Consider the following 20,748-nt stretch of genomic DNA (forward strand, 5'->3'; position numbering starts at 1 on the left):
TTGCTTAGCTTCCCTGCAAGACTGCTGTGGCAGACCATATCAAAAGCCTTGCTAAAATCAAGGTACACCACATTCACTGGTCTCTCTGCACCCACAGAGCCAGTCACCTCATCATAGAATGCAGTCAGGTTGGTCAGGCATGACTTGCCCTTGGTGAATCCACGCTGACTGTTCCTAATCACCTTTTTCTTCTCCAAGTGCATAGAAAAGGATTCCTTGAGGATCTGCTCCGTGCTTTTTTCAGGGACTGAGGTGAGGCTGACTGGTCTGTAGGTCCCTAGAGCCTCCATCTTCCCTTCCTTAAATATGGGCAATATGTTTTCCTTTTTCCAATCATCTAGGACCTCTCCTGATCTCCATGAATTTTCAAAGATGATGCCCAGTGGCTCTGCAATCACATCAGCCAACTCCCTTAGCACCCTTGGGTACATGGACTTGTACACATCCAGCTTTTCTAAGTAGTCCCTAACCTGTTCTTTCACCACAGGGGCTACTCACCTCCTTCCCAAAATGTGCCGGCCATTGCAGTAGTCTGGGAGCTGGCCTTTCCTGTGAAGACTGAGGTAAAAAAAGCATGGAGCACTTCAGCCTTTTCTGTATCCTCTGTCACAAGATTGCTTCCTCCATTCGGTAAGGGACCCACACTTTCTCTGATCATCCTCTTGCTGCTGACATACTTGTAGAAATCCTTCTTGTTACCCTTGCTAGCTGCAACTCCAATTGTGCTTTGTCCTTCCTGACTTCATCCCTGCATGCCTGAGCAATGTTCGTATATTCTTCCCTAGTTATTTGTCTAAGCTTCCACTTCTTATAAGCCTCTTTTCTGTGATTTAGTTTACTGAAGAGTTCCCTTGTAAGCTAAGCTGGTCTTCTGCTATACTTGCTAGTCTTCCTGCATATTGGGATGGTTTGTTCCTGCCCTCTCAGTAAGGCTTCTTTGAAGTACAGCCAGGTGTCCTGGACTCCTCTCCCCATCAGTTTGGCTTCCCAGGGGATCCTGCCCATGAGTTCCCTGAGTGAGTTGAAGTCTGCTTTTCTGAAGTCCAGGATCCTTCCTCTACTGTTCTCCATCCTTCCTTTCCTCAGGATCCTAAACTCAATCATCTCGTGGTCGCTGCTGCCCAAGTTGCCAGCCACTACTATGTTCCCCACCAATTCTTCCCTGTTTGTGAGCAGCAGGTCAAAAATAGCATGGCCCCTAGTTGGCTGCTCCAGCACTAGCACCAGGATGTTGTCCCCAGTACTCTCCAAAACTTCCTGGATTGCCTGCACACTGCTGTATTGCCCTCCCAGGAGATGTCAGGATGATTGACATCCCCCATGAGAACCAGGGCCTGTGATCAGGAAGATTCCACCAGCTGTTTGAATAAAGCCTCATCCACCACTTCCTCCTGGTATGGTGGTCTGCAGCAAACCCCCACCATGAGATCACCCTCGTTGCTCTCCCCTCTGATCCTAACCCAGACTCTTAACAGGCCTATCTCCAGGTTCATACTGGAGATCTGAGCAATCACATGGCTCTTTTACATGAAGTGCAACTCCCCCTCATCTCCCCTGCCTGGAAAGCTTTGTGTATACTTACTTTATAAGTATCTAATATAATAAAGGGTTTAGTCTGTCTGTCTGCGTATTTGTCTGTCCAAATTGCTTTTGGCCAACTGCACATGTGCCACCAAGAGGGTAGGTGGTGGTTGGCTGTGTGGGCCCAAGTTTGAGCCACTGCCAGGGAAGTTTGTGTCGGCATGAAACATGCTCTGGTTGCCCTAGCAGTGGGGCTTCTCCATGCCTCCCTGCCTAAGGGTGAAGGGGGGGTCATGGTGGCAGTGCCACCACACCTGTCCCAACAGCCCCCAGAACAGCCATCAGGGAGGGGAAGGTGCTGGGCAGAGAGGGAGGAGGGGATCAGGGTAGGGGGAGGCTAAGAGGGGGAGGTCATGGTGGCAGCTGTTGTCAGGGCTGGGCAGTGGGGAGGGAGGAAGGAAGGGGAGCAAGAAGGGGGCCTGACAACAGCTGGCAGTGGAGAGGGAGAGAGGCTGCGTGGGCTCAGGCAGGCTTGGGGCGGGGAGGGCAAAGTGGGGGTCATTGTGGTGGCTGTGTTTGTGGCTGGGAAGGAAGGATGGGAGGGAAGGGAAAGGGAGTGGGGGGGTCACAGGGGTGGCACCCCACCACTTCCTGGCCCAACAACAGCTGGTAGGGAGAGGGAAGCAGGGAAGTGGGGAGGGCAGGTGGGGGGGAAGCCCTGCTGCAAGGTGGAGGAAGGGAGAGGTAGGGGGACGGAGCCCCTGCTCCGGATGCTGGAGGAGGATGTGGTGGCGGCAGAGGGAGTCTTTACATGGCTTTGCCTGAAGGGTGATCAGGGGACAAGCGGGGCCAGGTAAACACTCCCTGAAATCTGTCATTCTTGATAAGGCAATTATCTAGTGTTTTATTGTAATACTGAAACACATGCAGTCTTCCCAACAACAGAGGGGATTGGGAAGACTGCATGTTTCACTATTACCTGGCAGGAAAAATTTTAAAATGGGGCATGTATAGAGGAGAATGGAAAAAGCTGTAGGTGTGGCATCCACTGGCCCGCTATGCAAAGATGGAGAGCTTCGTAAGGGTAAATAAACTTGAGGAAGTGGGATTAGAACTCTTGAACAACCGTAAGAAGGTGATTAATATGATAAGAAGGAAAGATAAGATAACAATAGTTGGGGTTCTGACAGAAAGACAGATGGCAAATGTGTGGAAAGAAGTGACAAATAACAGAGTGAAAGGAGAACATACGGATATCATACGGATGATGATACAGAATATTTTTCCTATGAGGGGCATTCAGCATGAATGAGGCTTGGTAAGATCAGCAGCATGCCTGAGAGAGGGATGTGGGGTTAAATATACTGTGCTCCATGTATTTTGGGACTGCCCTTTTGTGCAAGGAGCATGGGAGGGAATGCATCATTTTTTCAGGACGATCAATATGATCTGTGACTTGACATATGAAACTGTGTTGTATGGGTTAATGCCCAAAGGGCTGGAGACACAGAGACTGAGAACCATGCTACTTTTTCCATAACACAGTAGTGTTATGGAAGATGAGAAACCTGTTGGTCAAGGGACTGGCTTTCTCCAGAAATGTTCGAGTTGACAACTTATGAATTGAAATACTATGTGGATCAAGATGCGGATGAGATGGAAAAGATGAAGGCAGAGAGGAGATGGAGGGAACAAGAACAGTGTTTCTTCCAAAAGGACAAAGGGATGGAATGAAAGTTGTTGCTTCCTCCTGTTTTGAGGGTGATTCTTGAGAGGTTAGTGTGTTAATGGTGAAAACGGGGCGTAAGAAGAACAAGGTATTGTTGTAGGGCTAGTTGTCAAGTTTTGTGTTAAAGTATTTTCTTTTAGTTGTTGTATAATAAAAAAAGGGGTTCCCATCAGTATGTTGGCCCAGTAGGGGCCATGTGTTTTATAGTCATGCTCAGTGTTGGATGTATTTAATCAATGCTGTAGTTGGTTTCTACTACTGAGCACATACTGCTTTTTGGCAGCAGTTTAATGATAGACACTGTGTTTAATGAAGTTTCCTTGTATGTGAATATAAAATGAGAGACCTTTTTCCCCATGCTGACTAGGGAAGAACCCTCATCTTGTATTCAACTAAATACAGTAATCTGTCTAAATATGTTGTGTATTGAAGATCTCTATGGCAGCTGGGAGGAACAAATCCATTCCTGACACCACAGAATTTCAGTAAAACGCATCGAATTCTACAGCCTCACAGCTACAGTACCTCTTGTTAGAGAATGGCTAATAGATGATGAATCAAAGGCTTGTTCATTTTCTAGCCTGTTCCTGTTTTATCCTCTATGTTCCTGCGACATGTTGGAGTACAATAACCACTACTAAATATGGTCCATGATGGAAAGGGAAGCAGACTCCCGAGCAAAGTTGGTTTACTGCACAGTGGAACTGGATTATTTTCTTTGACGATGAGGACCTGTATGGCCAAGGAAAGGGTAATGAAGGATTTTTTTTTTCAACTGTTAGTGAGGTGTCAATTCTGTTCTCATTTTCACCAAGAATTTCATGTTCATGCTGCTATTTAGGCCACTATCTGACAGTAGAGTTTGGTCTAGGAAATGTTTCTGTAACTATTAGAAACCTTGGAAATCTTTGAAACCTGTGAATCTTTAAGTTTATGAAAAGGTACAGTAATAATTTCAGTGAGAATTCTTGAACCTTATCAATAGTAAGCATCTTACTATGGTAAGATCTTAAGCTACATTATACTAAGTTACAACAGCATAAATATGTGATTCCTGCATAGTTATTAGTTACTGAAAATTTGTAGTGATTAAATGGGACTCAGTCCCTTGCTGAGCTTTTATATTTTGATTACAGGTAACATTATATCTATGGTGAATTTTTTCCATGAAATATATCTATTCAGGGAGGATGTAGGGAACAGTCCCTGGATCCAGAATTTCTGAATTTTAATTGGGACACACTTCTGTATGGAATGTGCAAGGAGAAGGGGCCACCTGTGTGCACTCATCCCTTATTGACTCCCACATGAAAGGAACATTCACAATGTGATTAACTTTTAAAATCTCTTAAACTATTTAGGTTCTATAGGATAACACTAAACAGAATTTACCTAGCAACCAATCACAATTCTTATGTAATTAACATTGTGGCTGTGATGCAGAGGGGTAACTAGCAATTTTGGTGCCCTGGGGAGAAATGCAGAAGAGCAGGGGTTGGGGGTACAAGCAACAGAGAATCTTACCCAACCCTGCACACAACCCTGTAGCTGCTGCAGTGGTGCAGGATCCCTGCATGCAAGCTGCCTCTACCATAATGCAAGCTACCCAGGCACTCCCTCTAAATCAGTGCCTGGGGCTTGTGCCCTTCTCACTGACCATTTGTTGTTCTACTGCTGTGAAGTCACCTGATGCCCCTGTCTTAAGTTATATATGGCCAAGGATGGTAACCATCTCCAGATTGGAGAAAAGAAAACAGTCTTTTGCTCTATTTATAATCGGGATTTGAATAACATTTTTAAGCCAGTAATTTATCTGTAGACAGATTTTTTTATTGTATTATTGATACTGACAAGCTAGAAAACAGAAATCAAAACAAACTAAACACATGCCACACATTCAGCAGTGAAACTCGTAGACATACTGAGGAGCCCCATTCCACAGAGATATTATAATAGCACTTGAAATAATACAGTCAAACATTTAAAAGCACAGGTTATGTTAACTGAACCAATATTTTTCTCCTTCAGAAAAATCCGTAAGGGGGGAAAAATCTCTAGACTGATGATCCTCAGTCAGGGTGCTGCTGCACTCTGGGGTGTCATGAGATCTTTTTAAGGGTGACACAGATTGTGAAGAGTTAAGTGCTCTCTCATCCCTGCCCAGCCCCTGTGTAAGGAGGTTATAAGCACTGTAATAAATACATTAGTCATTGAAATGGGGTACCGTCAATTTCAGAAAAGTTATGGAGGGCTGCCTGGAGGGACTTCCCTTGGGATCCATGGGAAAATCAGACTGCATCCAAGAAGATCCAGTTGTTGTTGTGCTAAGAAATGGCTACTTGCTGGTGCTCTCTTTCACCTCTTACCACAGGTACTACCTTTGGTCATCAGCTTCTCTCCCTGCAGATGCAATTGTCCTGCTTCTGTATACAGTTATCATTGTGAGAAGAATTAACTTGCAGATAGATTTTAATTGGAATCCAGCAGATTCAAAGGGAAACATTTAATGAAGAATGGCAGCTACTCAGCAGCACAACTTCCCCACCCACAGAGCTCCATTTTCATTTATGCCTAAAAAATGATGGCTTTGGGCACAAGAGAACAATTCATAGAACCATGGCTTTTCACTTGCTTTACTCTGCTCAGATTTGCCAGCTTTCCTAACCTTTCCTTAAGATAAGCAGAATGGGGCACCCAGCCCAGTATTTTCTAATAGAAAGGTTGTGATGTTACAATCAATTGTTTTCCCAATTATTTTCTTACCTACTGCCTGAAGAATATTCTGAAAAGAGGAAATGCAAAACTCAATAAAATAGAGAGAGAGAGAGAGAACACGAGCAAGAGCACACATGTGCTAGAGATAATTCCAGCAAGGATAACATGTGAGCTTGTCCTTTCCTAACTGCAGATCGTTACCTGAAAGTTCCCTAGGTTTACTCTGCACCTATGGGGTGGTGCCTAACTATATGATCTAATCCCAAATGAAGAAAGACATTAAAAAAAATAAAGTAATAAAAACTTAATATAGTTTTTAAAGAGGTACACATATAAAACGAGGCTAAACAAGAGGCTAGTATTTCAATTTCAATTAATCCCTTTGTCAATGTATTTTTTAATTCAGTGATGGCATCAGTTGAAATAAAGTAAAACTTTAAACATTAGTTTTTAATCTTTTCTCATTTTTTAATTGTTAAATTAATTTGCCTGTTTAACTCTGAAGTAGCTGCTCCAATATTTAAACAGAAATTTAAAATACATTGCAAGACTAAACATATCTTCTACCTTTATCATTCAAATCCTATAGTTATGCTTTCCTATAGTTGTAAAGCTTTTAGGATGCCCTTTTTCTAGTCTCCTTTTCTTGCACAGCTTTTGATTATGCCATATCATATATTGTACATAAAAAACAGGTTAATGGGAAATATATTGTGCATGAAAAGTGTTACATGTCCAATTCCATAAAGGCATGCATTGAGTCTTTAAACCCACTTTCCTGGAAAGTGATTTGAAAATATATCCCTATAATTCAGTGAAGGTAGTACAAATTATAGATAAAACCAGGAGGAAAAATCCCAAAAGTGACATTCTTCATGAAGAATAATATATTTTATTCAATCTTGGATCCTTCAAATATGGCAGTAAAGAGAAAATATTGACATAGGTAAAAAGGTTAAAAAAAGCCCTTTAAATTTATTTTCAGCTCTCTCTTGTAAAGGTTAATAAAAATATTGATGACTCACATTCTGAACTAGAAAATCCAAGTGAATTCAACATGATTGTGGATCATGTGTTATCTGTGTATCAAACAGGATATGAGCTGCTTTGCTGCTGTTCATGATGAAATTAAATTACTGTTTGGTATCTGAATTATTTTGATAATATGTAGAATATTGGGTGAAGAGGGGCCAGGTAGAATGAAGCTCCCAGGGGTCAATCCAAGAAGTAGCTTTTATGTGGACCAGTAGACACTGATGGCATCATCAGCCTTCACTGCCTTTCATCACTGTCTTGACTAAAGTATCCATTCCCAAGGTACCAAATTACTGTTCTAAGGATCCATCATTCCATTAATTCTAAAAGAATTTAGTATAGTAAAGGGGGTTATGTAGATGAGGAAGGTAAGAGAGACCAATTCAAAGTTGTACCAACAGAATGATAATAGTGGTAAAGTGACAGGGTTAAAGACCTATGCACTGTCACCTAGCTTTTTTTATCACTATGTGTGTAATAACAAGTTATACAATACAGTCATGTGTATAATCCATTATATATTGCTGAATAAACAAACATATTTTTGGAATTGCCAGTTTTACCTCGCCATGTTAAAACTAAATTAACACTAAAAAGCCTTTGAAGCAGCCTAAATGCCCTTTTGCACCACTTTAATGGTGCAGCTGTTTACAGAGTTGGCAGCATATTGCATGATAAATGACCTGGGGATGTAGCAAAATAAAACACCCCAGAGGTGATTTAGTTTGTTACCTTACAGCCATGGAGGGAAGCACTGGACCCTGTGCAGGTCAGGGACTCTGCAGGAAGGCTGTGCAGGCAGCCCAGTGACAGCCCGTGCAGGCAGGCTCCACTGAAGAAGGAAAAAAGAAAAGCAGCGAACCTGATCTTTTTTTTTTCTTTTTTCTTTTATCCCTGGAGCCTACCTGCCTGCCTGAGCTGCATGGGGGCCCAGTGCTTCCTTCCATGGCTGTGGTGGGGCCTGTGCTTCCCTCTGCAGGTGCAATGCCCCCTGGGACAACCTAGGCAAGGTACCTGTGGGTGGGTGCCACTGGGGGGGGGGGGGGGTGCTGCCACCAGCGTGGAGGGAGGCACTGGCTTCCCACAGCTCAGGGAACTTTCGGCCTGGTGGCAGCTCACCCTCCCCTCCTGCTGCCAGAGAGGCAGGTAAAGATTGGGCCCGACCTTGCGTACATGCTAGGGGTGTGTGAAAAGGGCTGTATTTGATTCAGATTTGGCCTGAATTGGGGACAGTGATTCACTTAATTGATGCAGATCACTGTCCCTGATTTGATTTGGCCAAATCTGAAGATTATTCGGCCATAGACACAACTTTAAGTATTTTTTCTACGTACCTCAAGGTACCAGGCACAGCTCGTGAATGCTACAATAGTGGGGTGGATGGAGTCATCTCACAGGAGTTTGGGAGGGGGGCACTTGCTCAGTGGCAAACCTGAAAGTGGTCCGGAAGTACTTCTGGTCCACTTCTGGGTTTGCTACCAAGCACGCGGGGGGGGGTCTCCCCATGCCCCCTCAGCTTGGCGATCAGCCGTGGTGGGACTCCAGGTGCCCCCCCAGACCAAGGAGGTACCAGTCTCTGAGCTGGGAGTTGTAGGACGAGGGGGCCCTGCACATTCCCTAGCAGACCTGGAAGTGCTTCTGGTTTACTTTCAGGTCTGCTGCTGAGTGTGCCGGGGAACCCCCCGTGCTCCTGTGGGATGCTCCATCTATCCAAGCATCTCAGCATTCACAAGCCGCCTGGTACCTTGAGGTATGGAGAAAAAAAATTAAAGCTGTGTCTATGTCCGAATTGTTGAATCTCTCCAAATCGATTCAGAGGGTTCTGATTTGATTTGTAGAGATTAAAGGGTCTCCTGATTTGATTTGAATTTGGAGATTTGGCCACTGAATTGGGTCAAAACTCTGCCGAATAGAATCAGGGACCGAAACTTCGCACAGCCCTAGTACATGCCACAGGGGTTAACTTCAGTTTAATTCTCCCTAAATTAAAGTGGTGTTTTTAAAACGCCACCACTTCAATTTAAGGAGAATTAAAGTAACCCCCATGGCATATACAAGCAGCTAAAATGTTGGGTTTTTTTTTCTGGTTACTATTTAACCTACATTTGAAAAGTTAAGTATTTTGTGTCCAGAATAAGAAAAAACTGCCATTAAAAGCACCTAATATTATTTTGTAATACAGGTGGAATAAGATAAGAAATACAGCACATTCTTTTATGGTTTCTTATAGGAATAGCAACTGAGAGAAAATTGTTGAATACTTTTATACAGTTTTTAATTCAGCCACAACTAAAGCTTTAGGTGTTTGTCAAACAGTAGTCTTGAAAATGTAACTTTGTTTAAACAAAAAGAAAAACCCTGCAATATCACCATGTTTTTTAAAGTGTTGGGCAGACTCAATTTCCTAAAAGGTATCCTCTCATTATCTAACAGACAGATTCCCCATGCTTCATTGAAGTTCATAAAATCTTGTCAGAAGTTTTGTTTGCTAAATGCATTGAGATATTTGGAATAGCTTGCTTTTGAATAGCATTATATGCAAATAAGAATTTGAAGAGTCCTTCATTTTTTGTCAAGGAGTACTCTTTCCTGGAAACTGCATGGTAACTTGATTTATTCCACATTCTCCTCAATGACAAAATATTGCTTTCAATAATGACTTCTCATTGTGGGTATATCTACTGGTCTGATTCATGTGGTAGATTCACTGATTTCACCACAAGGAAGGAAATTTATGCTTTTCATTCTTTTTCTTTGTTTGAAGTCAGACTCCCTCTGTAGGGCTGATGCACTATTGCTGTCTTGCCTATGTTAAAAGAGTTAAAGTGTGAGGATTTCCACTCAGACTTCTGTGGTGTTCAGATGAACTGGATTTTCGGTAATTGGAGCCTGAGGTTTCAGTGTGCTGAATCTGCATTAATCATGGCTCTGCCTGTGTGCATGTGTGTGTGATGGCATGGTGGCTAGTCCCTGGTGAAAAAGGGATTAAAGAGAGCTGCTGGACTGTACTAGTCCCATAGGTGTGCTTGCAGCCAATGCCAAGTCCTGAAGAAGGGTATAGAAAGGGGAGGACTCTCAGTGCTGATTGAATCTGGATCCATGTCCTCTGAGCAGTGAGCCCTGTGGATTATGCCCCAGTGCCCTGTTGTAATATTTCATATCTAAACTCAGATTGTCATTTTGTTTTCCTTTAGCTTCCCTCAGTAACGTAGCGAAAGAGTTTTCCATTCATGTCAGTCTACCTGTACCAGTTGACCTACATTCTTACTGTTTCCTCAGTGTGTAGTAATGTGGCTCAGCCCAACTTGCCATGCTACTATATCTTTCATAGACTTCTCACATGATTTCAATAGAGTGGTGGTCAGCCCATCTCACCAGCCTACCTGTGCTAGTGAACCCTCTGTACTCCTATCATCTCCCACAGTTTTTATGTTTATAGGAGTATGTCAGTACACCCCAATGTGTCCTACCATTTGACCACTTTTTCCACTGGTTTTTAGCAGCTGTACAGATCAGTCTAATCCAGGGTTTTTCAACATTTTGGTCGGTGTACCCCTGGTGACCAGTCAAGAAGTGAGGAATCCCCTGGCAGCTGGTTGACAAGGAGGGGGCATCCCCTAGCAGCCAGTTGGTGAGCGAAACTAGAAGTGCCAGCGGCGAAAGCAGTAGTGCCAGCGACTTTTCTGTGACACTGCCGCATACCCCCTGGGGCCTTCCAAAGTACCTCCAGGGGTATGTGTACCCCTGGTTGGCAAACCCTGATCTAGACTCCATTAAGCTGTTGCCAAAAATCTGAGTCTATTCAGTCTTTAGAGAAACAAGATGAGAGCTCGTTATGATCAGGACCTCTTTTGCAAGATTAGAACTAGAATTAAGGGAGTTACAATCCTTTAATGATTTCCCTTTTTGTACATTAAATCAAGATAAAATGACATGTCTCAGTGATCCTGCATTCCCTCTTAGCAGGTAGGGCATTACTATCCCCCAAGGCAGATAAAAGTGGCAAAGAGACAGGTCTATAGGCCAGCCTTTTATTGATTAGACACCAAAGCACAAAATAAACATTTTTTTCAATGTCTATCTCACTACCTGGAACAGCACAATACAGATTCTCACCTCTACCAGGTGGGGGGATGTGGGAGAGAGGAATAGGATGGTACACAGACTGGCAACTGTTCATTTTGAATTCTCTGAGGTTCCAAAATCCCCTTTGTTTTTACCCAATATTTATGTGGCTTATTTTAATAAATATTCTCTAATTTATTTTATTCAGACTGAGACTTCGGAAACTAGACTGAACTGTTTTTTTTCCATGGGTTTGGAAGATGCTAATTAGATGGTGTTTTATTATTTTGATAGAGGATTTATTTTTTTCTTCACCATTTAGGAATGCTGTTTGCCGTGTCCTGTTTATTTTACTTTGCTGACCCAGGTTAGTTGTATGTAGCCTTTGCAAAGGTTTACTCTGAAACAGGCTTTAGGGACTTATGCTTTAGCCACGCTTCTGCAGCATAGAAAAGATTCTTTGCAAATGGCCAAAGCTGACAACAGGTGGTTTTCTTTTTCCTTTGTGTTTCTGGATTCATACTCCTTGATCACTTTAGACCCTTTTTCATTTTTTTTCTCTTCATAACATACATTTTTCACATTACCATATTCAGTTAACAAAGACATAGTATAATTTCAGGAGGATTCTAGTTGATTACATATAACTCAATTTTTACTGAAAGACAAAACATCAGTTGTGACTTTTAATTAGTATTACATGTTCTCCAAGAGAAGTTATTTGGACTCAGCCTGGTCTAATGCATCCCAGATTTAGTCTGTAAGTGCCAGATTAGGCCTTCTGCCTAAAATTAGTGGCCTTGATAAACATATTCTATTTTACTTTCCCAGGCTCCCATGGCTTTTTATTTTACTTTCCCATGGCTTAAATGCAAGCTTATTCATTATGGTTTAAGCTTGATGATTGATTATACACAATTTAAACATACTTTATTCATAACTTAGGTTTTACTAAGTCTACAGTCTACACCTCTCAGTGTGGTGTATCAGTCACTGACCATACCATAACCCACAAACCTGCCTGTTCCATTACACCATCTAAATAGCTGGAATCTGTAGAAAAAGTTAAGCCTGAATCTGTCTCCTCCAAAGTTCCTCCCTTTAATTGATAACACTGAGAGTTATCCACAAAAGAGTATAGAAGGGAAAAGTCTAAGTCTTGTTCCACCATTATGCCAGTGGATCAATTCAAATGGCTTCCTTCAGCAAAATATCAGAATTAAATGAAAAGTGCCCCAATTCAGCATAGGGAAGACACAGTATCGTGCGTGTTACAGCAAGAACATTCCCAAATATCAGTATTACTGCCTAGGTCTAGTTGTCTCTCATAATTTTAACATCCTCTTTGACAGAAGATGTTTCTCTGTTCATTTAAGTCGGGCATGGATTATGTCAGTGTCAAGTTGCTGCGGAAGTTGTAGCCTTAATATATAAATATTATATATAATATATACCTTCTAGCTGAAATGTGTTCTACCCATAAAATGGGACAAACAGGAGATTCTCCCTTATATTTCGTATCTTTCACAACTAGTCAGAAATATCTCCAAGGTAATTCACTATGGCAAGAGATTTGAATAAAAAAAAAGATGAAGAATTCTGCTGCATGTTTTTAATTTTATTGAATTACTTTCAGTATTATTATTTAAAAGAGCAGAGATCCATAGAAATGAAATAAATAGCAACATTTAGAATGAACTAATTCAGTTTGTGGAAATTTTCTTTTTCCTTAAAAGCAATCTGGATACAAGAAGAAAATGGGTGTGTACCCAAATGACTGACTTGTTACTGCAAATCTGTTTAAAAAAATCTCTCCTTGTAGTCCAGTAACTGTAGAAACATGTTTCTTAATTAACCAAAACTAAAATATTTCCATGTTATTCTTTCTACCTTGGAACAAACTCATTTCATGTTAGGTACTAATGTTCTTATGTTTCTAAAATTCCAGTTTACAGTACCTCTCATCTAATGTTATTTCCAGTGATATCCATTGACTTCTATAGTTCATTCTCATTTTGATATTGCATACATATGGCTCCAAAGAACAATGTCAAACCTTTATGCAATCCAGTTCTTCTTCCTGAATACTAGTCATTAATAATACATACTGTGGGTTTCCAAAGCAGCCAGTGATGCTCTTGAATCCTGTGTCATAAAATTCCCAAGACTCTTATTTCATGCCAAAAGAGACAACTGAACAATACGTTAAACAGTGGGGCCCAACTTTTTTGGTAGGAGTACCACAAATTATCCCCATACCTTCTGTAAATGCCACTCTGATCTCCTTCCCCTGCCTGCTCTGCTATTTCCTGCCCTATTTGCCATTGTGCTCTCTGTCCCCTCCCAATCTACCACATGTCACACACCCAGGCTACCCATGCCACTTGTGGTACTTATGCCATAGGTTGTCCACCCCTGCTGGAAAGCCAGGAGGAAGATCAAACAACCCATATATGATCCACAAGACCATCAAAATCCTTTCATTCCTAGAATATTATGACATCCTCAACACTAACTGAAGACAAATAGACTAGGGACAGACGTTACACATAAATTGGTTTAAGTGATCAGAAATTGGTTTAAACCTGTAACAGAACAGATATTCAGTGTACATATACCAGTTTGAAAATTGCTAAAACTGGTTTGAGATAAAACTGGTTAAATGTAGTGTCAGACTTAACTGATTTGAGTCAAACTGGTTTATGCAATGTCTGTCCTAGAACCCTTGCCTGGTTTAAATTAAATCAGACTTCCCCAGCATCCTAGAATGCTCTCTGGGCTGGGTAGGGCTCTCTGCTCCACAGCAGGGCTGGCGCCTCCCTTCTGCTCCCTGGTTGCAGCTCCGGCAGGGACTTGCAGGCACAGCTGCATCTGCCTGGCTTCCTCTTACTCTTTGCCTCCCCTCATCACTCCCTGCTTAAGCAGAGATGTCCTGTCCCCTCTGCCTTACACAGACACATAGCATTAGCTAGGAGACCGCATGCTGGCTATAGTCCATGCTGTGGCAGACAGCCGTATCAGTTTAGGGCTTTTTGGAGCTAATCAACAGCTCAGGTGGTAATGTCCCTCCCTTCCTTCTTTGTTTAAGAAGAGTTTGAACTAAGGAGAGAGGCTGTTTGTTTTCTGATGAGGTGATAAATGCTGATAACAAAGATGATAAATGCTTTGTTATCAAGGGAGGGAGGCTCCCTAATCCTGCTGGGGCCTGGCCACGCCCCCTCATCTCAGCCCTGTGCAAGGGAAGGGAGGACTGCTTTAGTGCCCCCTGGCTTCTAGCCTGAGCCACTGCAAGCATGTGCCTATATTTCTGGGATGCCTGCGCAGTTACAAAAAGATTCAGCCTTGCCAGGTTAGACTAAACTGCAAAGATTGAATCAATTCAGGCTCAGGTTTTTTGAATGTCTGTTCCTAGGCCTAGAAGGTGAACAAAGACATCTGTGATCATTAGTGGACCACATGACATTTTTTGGTCTTCTAGACTTATTTGAAATTTAGAAAAAATATGAAAGTAGTACACCTTGTAAGTTGCATTCTTGGACAGGGAAAGTAAATCTTTCCTTTTCTTCCCATGGAAAGAAATACACTCTTCATTTCTTAAATCCCTAAAACAATTGTGAAAAATAAAATGAAGTACCTGAATTTATGACCAGAGCATATAGACTGCATTTGGTTCATAAAATGGAAATATGGAACTACTGGAGGCCACTGTTTTGAGCAGTTTTAACTAAAACAACCTTAATCACCCTGACTTTCAAAAGTCTCTTGAAGTAACTTGCTTGTTGGTGACTTCTACAGTGTTTAAACCTAAATGACCTGTGTGTTAGTTGTCTGATTTTAGGATTATTATTTCATATTTTTGGTGCCAGTCTTCTTTGGTACTCTCATATATTCCATTTCTTCATAACTGTCACATGAGGAGTTCCTAGTAAAACAATGACACTTCAGCCTCATTCTGCATGGCTTTACAAAAATTCATTTTAGTCATCTAGTAGGAACTTCATCATATTTGTTTCTACATCCTATAAGAAAATACGTTGGTTGACAGACTCATTTTGGGAGCATTTTCAATTAAAAACTCCCATTTTCAGTCCTATGCTAAAGAAGTGACATTTAGTCCAGGTTGTTCCTCTTTCAAAAATGAAGCCCCAGACAAATAGACAAAACAATAAAAGACCTATATCCAACCTGCCCTGCCCTGCCCCTTTCTTTATTCTAAAGTCAAATACTATTAGAAAAACCAGATGTAATATATATTTTAAAGTCTATTCATGCTGCACCAAATAATTGAGAAATGTAGATACTCCTCTTTCATGTGGTTTTAAAAGCTGCTTTATGATTTGCAAGTCTGTCTCTGGGCACATCTACACGTTGCCTTACAGCGACATTGTTACTGTGCTGTGCTTTAGTACTTCCTTTTAGAAGTACTAAACCAGGGCACAGTAACTGCCCATACTGCACCATATGCGCAGCACAGTTATTTTTAGCACCTACTTCACTGTAGCAATGCGCTGTAATGGGGGAGCATGCTGGTACAGTAAAGTAGCTGCTGGTCACATGTAGACACCTGTGGATGTTACGTCGCCATAGCTTCACATATAGATGAGCCCACAGTGAATCAAATAAAACGAAGTATGCCCAGCATAAAGTATGATGTGTTCTGAGCACATTAATGGATATTATGCAGTATGTTCTTAAGGTCCTGGGTAGAGAAAAATAGAGCACAGAACTTTGTTACAGCAAGATTCACAACATGACCTCTTGTGATTGGTGTTCTCTTCCTGAAACTCCATAAAATTGGCATTCTTTCCTGGGCTGCTTTAGCTGGATCTAAACTAGGTGAAGAAAATTTACATAACCAAAAAAAAAAAGGAAAGATGGTTTTAAATCCTAGTGGGATTAATATTTCATTGTATCTTCTCTCCCAAGGGATTGGCTCTTACTGCATGGTATTTCCCATGAGAAATGTCCAGACCAGGTGAAGTCCATGAATAAGTGTGAGATAATTACTTATTTTGCCTGTAACATTTATTTGTTATCATAGAGAACAGCCCCTGATTTTGACATGTCCTTCTTGTATATCAAATCATTCTAGATAGATTTTATGCATACAGTTACATTTATCAATCTTATTAACTACAAGATTATTCATGTTTGCAAATTAGTTTATGTACTCTCATTTCTGTAACTTACATTTTGAGATCAGAGTGCAGGGCAGCGGTAGTTTAAGAAAGTGAGTCTGAACTGAAACAAGGGATGGGAAAATTGAGAGAAAAAAGTAAAGAACGCAAAAATATGCCTCTGTGATGAAAAATACTCGTTTATACCAGCATGAAAAATATATAGAACAGCAAATGCCTTCAATTTTGAATAAATACAGTTATCTTTCTTACATATTAACAAATAGAAATATTCACTCTTTCCTACAAAATGGAAACAGTTCTTGTGCTTTGATGGATTTGTATGAAGACCAAGCCTAAACATAGTAAACAGTGACAAATTAGTGGATATGTCAGCTTTAGAAACAGACAATTAACATCAAATGGTGTGCCGAGGAGGAGCAAAAAACTCCAGAACAATAAGCTTTGGAGTTTATTCATGTGCACTAATTGCATGTGTAGATGCACCCAAGGAGTACTGGAAAAAAATCTGATGTGGTAAAGTGATTAGCATGTTATACTAGGAAGCTTGAGAGCTGTGGGTTCAACCCCCTTCGGAGGGGCTGGACCTAGAACCTGAGCATCCACTTCCTTAGCAAGCATCCAAACCACTCAGCTACTGGGGCTAAAACACAGGAGGGCCTCCTTTTCCTGCCTCCTACATGGCCATGTAGCTGCCTGCCCCATTCATGGCCTACTGAGTATGTACAGTAGTTACGTGGATATTCAAGTATTCATAGTGAACAGGCAATAGTATCTTAAACTATGCATAAGTGCCAACACTACCTCTTACACTACTGGGCAAGTGCTATTTAGGCACACAGAGATAATGAAATTATACCCACAGCGTCTTGTATGTTCAGTGCTGGAATGTATGGAAGTTGTAACATCTCTTGTATCCTTGGAAAAGACCAGGTAATAGTTTTTTCTTCACTATAATTTCCAAGAAGACATTTAAGGCCCAAACCTATAAACATTTTAGTGTCTTCAACTCCTACTGATTCCAGTGTGAGGCAGGTGCTCAGCACTTCTTAGGAGCAAGCCCACCTGTAGAGCATAACATATGACACCAATGATTCAGAATGACTGCAATTTTCTTAATAGATAAATAATGATTAAAGTTATTAAAATGATGATTTCCTTAATTATTCAGGCATAAATATTGAAAAAAGACTAATACGTAGAAATAGTAATCTCTAGATAATATAGACTCACTAGAGAATAATTTTTTTAAAACGTAAAATCTGCTAAACTCAGCAAGTCATTTTGGGGGCTTAGATAATAGCAAAACAGTAAATGCTAAAGTTAACTTCTTAACTAATTTGATTCAAAAGTAAAAGAAAAACCCATGGTATGTAATTTTAAAGTAAGTAGAAGAGGAGCAAAGCTGAAAATTGGATTTAGAAACTGTAGGAACCAGAACAACAAGTCAAATGTCTTGGTGTTTGAACCCTAATTATTGAAAAGCCTATGTTATTGAAAAGCCTATATTGGATAAAGCAATACAGAAATAACCACTTCCACATGGAATTCAGTCAACTAAAAATGATCATTAAAAAAATGCATACTTTTAGGTAATGCATCTATAAATGTCCCTTGCCAATTGTATGTAATTTTGTGATGACATAAGCATGTTTCTGGAGCAGAATCCTAGCTTATGGCCTGCTGTTCTCTGTAAAAAGACCTACAACTTCTGTAGACAGATATGTGGCTCAAAGGTCGGACACACAAATTGCCTCGAGCCATTAATGAGCTGTGGTAGAAATCATACTTGAATAGAGACACTTCTGAATGCATACTTCTTTCAAAAAAAATCTCTCTTATGTTGTTTTGTAAACCATCCAGATATCAACAAGTAAATTAAGTATATAGGTTAAATACTTAAACTAATTGTGAATAAATTGTGAATAAAGTGATATCAAATGCACAAGATTAACAAATTTGAAAACAGAGAGCAATAATCTTGGACTAATCTTTCAGTAATTTAGCAGTTGTTACAATTTGACATAAAATATCAGTGATGACAGTATCTTAATGAGATTATTGGCAGTAACTAATCTCAGACTTGTATATGTCACGACTAATTGAATGGAAGTCAGCAAAGTTATAACAGTGAAAGAACTGTGTAAATGACATCAGAATCAACCACAATTCAATGAACAGAAAATTCTAAATAACAGAACTTTGTGACTGAAAATTACATTATTCCTTAAAATTGCTTTTTGTGAGTTCATGGTTACTACAATATAAATCCATGAAAAATAATTTTTAGGAATTCTAGATATATAAAATGCTTAGTTTGTCTAACTGTCTGTCCATAAGCTTTATTCTCACACTCTCTTGGAGTGCTCCAAGAGCATTCCAGACAGGAGGTGATGGCAATGTGGCAGAGTGCTGCCATGACGGTGGGGACAGAGTGGATGGAATAGGGATGGGTAAGGCAAGCACTGCTGGCCTTGCTTTCCCTCCTCCCTCCAGCCCTGCTCCCTGGAGGTGGTGATGGCACAGAGTGCTGGCTGAGGGGGATGGAGGGGATGGCGGGGCAAGCTTCCCCCCTCCGCCCCCTGCTCCTTGGAGGGAGCAGTGCAAGGGGAGAATGGAGTTGGACCCACCATGGCGGGGGCGGGGAACAGGGTCAGGCCTGTCGTACGGGGTGTGAAAGGGCTTGGACCTCCCACACCGGGAGGGGAACAGGATTGAGCCTGACATGCCAGAGGGGGGAATGGTGGGCCCACCATGCTGGGGGGGGATGGGGTCAGGCCACGGCACCAGGTGGGGGGAACAGGGTTGGGCCATAGTAACACTGTGGGGAACAGGGTCAGACCCACCATGGCTGGGGGGAACAGGGTCAAGCTGTGGCAGTGGAGGGGGAACAGGGTTGGGCTCATAGCAGTGGGGCGGGGCGGGGGGTAGGCCTGGACCCGAACTGCCGGAGGGGAATGGGGTCGGGCCCAAAGCAGGGGGGTGGGGAGGGCTGGGACAGATGAGGATGGACGGAGAGGGGACACAGGTTTAGAGGCTGCACTCCATCCCTGCCAGCCCACCTCCCACCCCCGTTATTCTTGACGGTCAATTTGCCAGTAGATACTAATAATATATCCCTTTTCAGATGTTAGATATTTTGTCTCCTATATTTTAGTTATTCCTATGGCAAATATTGTCAAACATTTTTGTTTCCAATAAAAGTAACTTTACAGTTTTGCTTTTTTTTCCAGCATCTGGCGAGGACCAAATATAAATTGTACAGACAGCTCAGGTTATACTGCTTTACACCATGCAGCTTTAAATGGACACAAGTAAGTAATTCATATTGAACATTTATGGTGAAATTTTCTATATAATCTTGAAACATAGTATAACATTAACTTCTTAGCACAGGTGAAAACTGTGTAATAATCTGATTTACAAAAATATTTGCATTAAACTCTTTTCTTATGGGCTGTGTTTATATGAGATTTTCTGAGGCTGTGCAACTGGGGCTAGGGACACAGTATCATAACCTAATAATTACAAGAGGGGAATAAAATTCGGGAATTCTGGGTTCTATTCTTTCTTCTATGCTCTTGTGTGACTGTCAAAGAAGTAGCTGTTGTTCACACAGAGCAAGTCTGTTATCCTCTCTGTAATTTCCACTTGCAAATCAGAGATGTTAACATTGTCTGGATTTATTTATTTAAGTTTTGTTTTTTCATTGTTTGAAAAAACTTGGACATTAAGATTGGGTTAATTCTTTTTTAAGTGATAAGGTTTAATCCAAAGCCAGTTACAGATGATATAAAAACTTGTATTGACTTCAGTGGGCTTCGGATCAGACCCTAAATAACAAAATATAGATCCAGAATAATTTCATTTTTAGTCCATTTTATCCACAGTTTCATTCTTGGAGATGAAGTAACTATGCGTTTATTGTGTTACAGAAACTTGACATTTTCTTTAGTATTTCTGTAAGTCATATTCTTGTTACAGTCCATATGTGCCAATTTATTTCTAAATTAGCAAATACAAGACAAAGTATTGCTAACGTAAGTATTATAAAGTCTCCAAAGCTTCATGTCTACAACAGGATGCAAAATAATCAATTACTGTACTCTGTCTCTCTGGAATTAGCTAAGAGTCATTAATACAGTCTGCTAAACTTGTGTCTTTGAAAAAAGAAAAAACATTATGCGTCTTTTCTTATAATTTATTCCTTGTGCAACTATATATATTGTCAGTTGTCAGAAGATGAAAGCCAACTTGCAAAAATTTTCCAGATTTTTAGATTGGCTATGAATGTTTCCAATAAATATAAGAATACTAAACACAAACTACCACGACTCCAAGAAAATCTCTGATGAAGTATAATTGCTGCTATGGTATCTAGATAGAATCAATTGCAGATTACAGGCTGGACTAATAGGAGGACGGCATATGATATTTTCAAGCACTCAATTTTGGCCTAACTGCTCTGTAGAGGCCAAAAGAATTTTTAGATAGAATTGTAGCAAAAATGTCTAGATTTTGAAACTTGAAATATGTATGTATGTA

The 20,748-nt window shown here is 40.9% G+C and overlaps 1 protein-coding gene across 3 annotated transcripts in view; it reads left to right on the forward strand.

The window, feature by feature from the left end:
• ANKS1B (ankyrin repeat and sterile alpha motif domain containing 1B) overlaps nt 1-20,748 on the forward strand; it is an 845,363-nt gene that overhangs the window by 77,285 nt on the left and 747,330 nt on the right. For all 3 annotated transcript variants that reach the window (XM_090042850.1, XM_090042851.1, XM_090042852.1), the window contains exon 2: nt 19,437-19,517. In XM_090042850.1, the coding sequence (XP_089898976.1) occupies nt 19,437-19,517 (81 nt within the window). The remainder of the gene's footprint in view (nt 1-19,436; nt 19,518-20,748) is intronic.

The sequence above is a fragment of the Crocodylus siamensis genome, chromosome 4, assembly GCF_052110815.1.
Source record: "Crocodylus siamensis isolate JL-2025a chromosome 4, ASM5211081v1, whole genome shotgun sequence".
NCBI classification, from domain to species: domain Eukaryota; kingdom Metazoa; phylum Chordata; order Crocodylia; family Crocodylidae; genus Crocodylus; species Crocodylus siamensis.